Source organism: Urocitellus parryii (assembly GCF_045843805.1).
Source record: "Urocitellus parryii isolate mUroPar1 chromosome 13 unlocalized genomic scaffold, mUroPar1.hap1 SUPER_13_unloc_5, whole genome shotgun sequence".
Taxonomy (NCBI): domain Eukaryota; kingdom Metazoa; phylum Chordata; class Mammalia; order Rodentia; family Sciuridae; genus Urocitellus; species Urocitellus parryii.
In genome coordinates, this window is record NW_027551773.1 from 197,658 (window position 1) to 200,295 (window position 2,638).

At 47.3% G+C, this 2,638-nt stretch overlaps 1 protein-coding gene across 1 annotated transcript; it reads right to left on the reverse strand.

The window, feature by feature from the left end:
• Positions 1 to 717: 717 nt before the first annotated feature.
• LOC144251443 (delayed-rectifier potassium channel regulatory subunit KCNS3-like) lies at positions 718 to 2,285 on the reverse strand. Its single transcript, XM_077794355.1, has one exon. The coding sequence runs from the start codon at positions 2,283 to 2,285 to the stop codon at positions 810 to 812; it is 1,476 nt and encodes a 491-aa protein (XP_077650481.1). The 3' UTR covers positions 718 to 809.
• Between the last annotated feature and the right edge of the window lie 353 nt (positions 2,286 to 2,638).

A 2,638-nucleotide genomic window follows, 5' to 3' on the forward strand; every position in this document is an offset into this window, starting at 1 on the left:
TCTCCTCCATCAGTTCAACTTTTTACGGTTCCCAAAGAGGGTTAAACCAAATATTTATGGACTCATTTGAACCACAGTTCAGAAAAAGCAACGTAACACAATCAGCATTATGAACCTGGAGCTGTTCCCACTGGGAAGCAATCAGCAGGAGCAGTGAGCTGCTCCTCCCTGGGAGTCCCAGGAGCCTGCACTTCCCTAAAGTTCCAACAGGTCTCCTCTTACTTCTTCTAATTCAGGACAAATTTCAATGGCAAGACTGATGCTTGGAAACATAAGTAGCATCAAAAAATATAGACAATTTTATTTATTTTTTTATTTTATTTTATTTTTTCTCCATACTGAATTAGGAAGTTTATTAAGCTCCTAATCTCCATGTCTAGGATGTAAACATGGATTTACATGCATTGTCTCATTTTGTGGATCTTACATGCATGTAGTCTTCATCAGCTGGACCTCGGAGTCTACTTGTCAGTAATTTACAGTTAGCTCAATGTGAGTAAATGGCAAATACAGGATGATGCATAAGCCGGAACAAAACTCCCACCCAATATCATTTACTTTTTTTTTCCCAAAAACCATATCACAACTCTCTCTTGTAAAAAATAAATTTCAGAACGAGGCATTTCATTGACCTCACTGAGAAAAATAAAGATAATTCTATCATTTCAGAATTCAGCAATGAATGTCCAACTATGGCTAAAAGGTATGCCCTGAGAATTAAATGAATTTAACAAACCCATTAAGGTTTATAAAGCTGTGTTAACCTAATGTCAGGAAGGGGCACAAGATACAGGCACAAATGTCCCTGCTCATTTTGCTGTGCAATTCTCCAAGGATGCGGTGTTATAAACATCCTCATTGTCTTCGATGCTCCAAGCATCTGTGGAATCGGGATCGCTCACCATGATGCCCACGGAAGAGAGACTGGTACTGAAGGCATGCACCCGCTGTGCATAAATGTCCCTAATGTTAAAGTAAGGTAGCTCATGACTCTTCTCCGGTGGGTCCTCACTGCACTGGTCCACATCAATGTCCTTTTGCTTCTGGTAGTACTTGGAAAACTTGTTGAAGATGATGGTGAAAGGAAGGGCCACCACCAATATGCCGCAGATGATGCACGTGCTGGCGATAATCTTCCTGGCCAAGGTGACAGGATGGGTGTCTCCATAGCCCACAGTGGACATGCTGATGGTGGCCCACCACCAGCAGACGGGGATGATGGTGAGGCTGGATGTGTGGTCATCTTTCTCCACAGAGTAGATAAGCACGGAGAAGATGGAGATGCCGACAGACAGGAAGAGAAGCAGCAGCCCAACTTCATGGTAGCTGTGTCTCAGCGTGGCCCCCAGAGACCGAAGTCCTACGGAGTGCTGGGCCAGCTTCAGAATTTGGAAAATTCTCATAAGGCGAAGGATCTGGCCCACCTTGCCCATGTTCTCAATGTCCTCCCTCTCTTCTTCCTTGGTGTCTACCGCCAATGTGGCATAGAAAGGAATAATGGAGACAAAGTCAATTATGTTCAGAGGATTCTTCCAGAATTTCTTTTGACAGGGAACAGCAACCAGCCGGATGGCAAGCTCCCCAGTGAACCAAGCAATACAGGCGATCTCCACACCCTCCAGCACAGGGTCGTCCACCTCCCCATCCTCATTCTGGAACTCCGACATGCTGTGGACACACATGGCCACTATGGAGGCCAGCACCACGCTCAAGGAGGAGATGGCAATCAGCTTGGCAGACAGGCAGTACCCAGGGTTTTCCATTCGAATCCAGATTTTCTTCCGGAGCTGACCGAACTGGAGCTGGTCAAACTTCTCCAGCTCTTTCTCAAACAGAGAGGACTCTTCAAACGAGGAGTTGGTGCTCACGTCGTTGCTTTTCTGGTCCCAGTCCTTCTCGTGGTTTTCCTCTTTGCGTTCCTGGTAGCGACCACTGCAACAGGAGTCAATGAAGAGCTCGTTGATGCCCCAGTACTCGATCTCCTGGCAGAAGGAGAACACACACAGCTCCTCCATGACGTGCAGCTTCCCCGTGTAGTAAAAATTCAAGACGTATCTGAACAAGGAGGGGTTCCGATCAAAATAGTACTCTTTATCGGCCACACTGTAATCATCACACAGTTCCAGGATGGCCTCCTCAGAGTGGCAGGTGAGCAGCTTCCCCAGTCTGGTGTGAGGGAACCTCAGGAGCGTGCTCTGGTCAACAGACTGCTTAAAGCCCCCCACGTTCAAGTTGACAAGTTCCTCGTCTTGTCCAGGGCAATGGAAAAACTCACCAAACACCATTATGGATCCAGGAAGTTGAGAGCTGGCTGGGAAGGGGGAAGAGGACGATCACGAGGCACCCCTGTGGTGGTGATGTCACACACTCTGCCCTCATCCTGCACAGTAGAACGTCCATTGTCATCCAAGAAGCTTCGCCCTTCTTCCCTCTTTGGAACGTGGAGTGCACATAGGCATTGAGTGGCCAGAAAGAAGAGAAGAATCCTGTTCTCTGGTTGTACAAGCCAAGCACCCTCTGGGAAACCACTCTCTCGGATTGGCGAGATGCAGAATCCTCAGCCAAGGTGCTCCTGGGTCATGTGTAGAAATCATGAGCTTCTTTCTTTTTCATTCACCCAGAGATGCTTTACAGCAGG

Bases quoted from the DNA above. Each gene is read 5' to 3' on its own strand.
- LOC144251443 (XM_077794355.1), bottom strand. From the start codon at position 2,285: ATGGTGTTTGGTGAGTTTTTCCATTGCCCTGGACAAGACGAGGAACTT.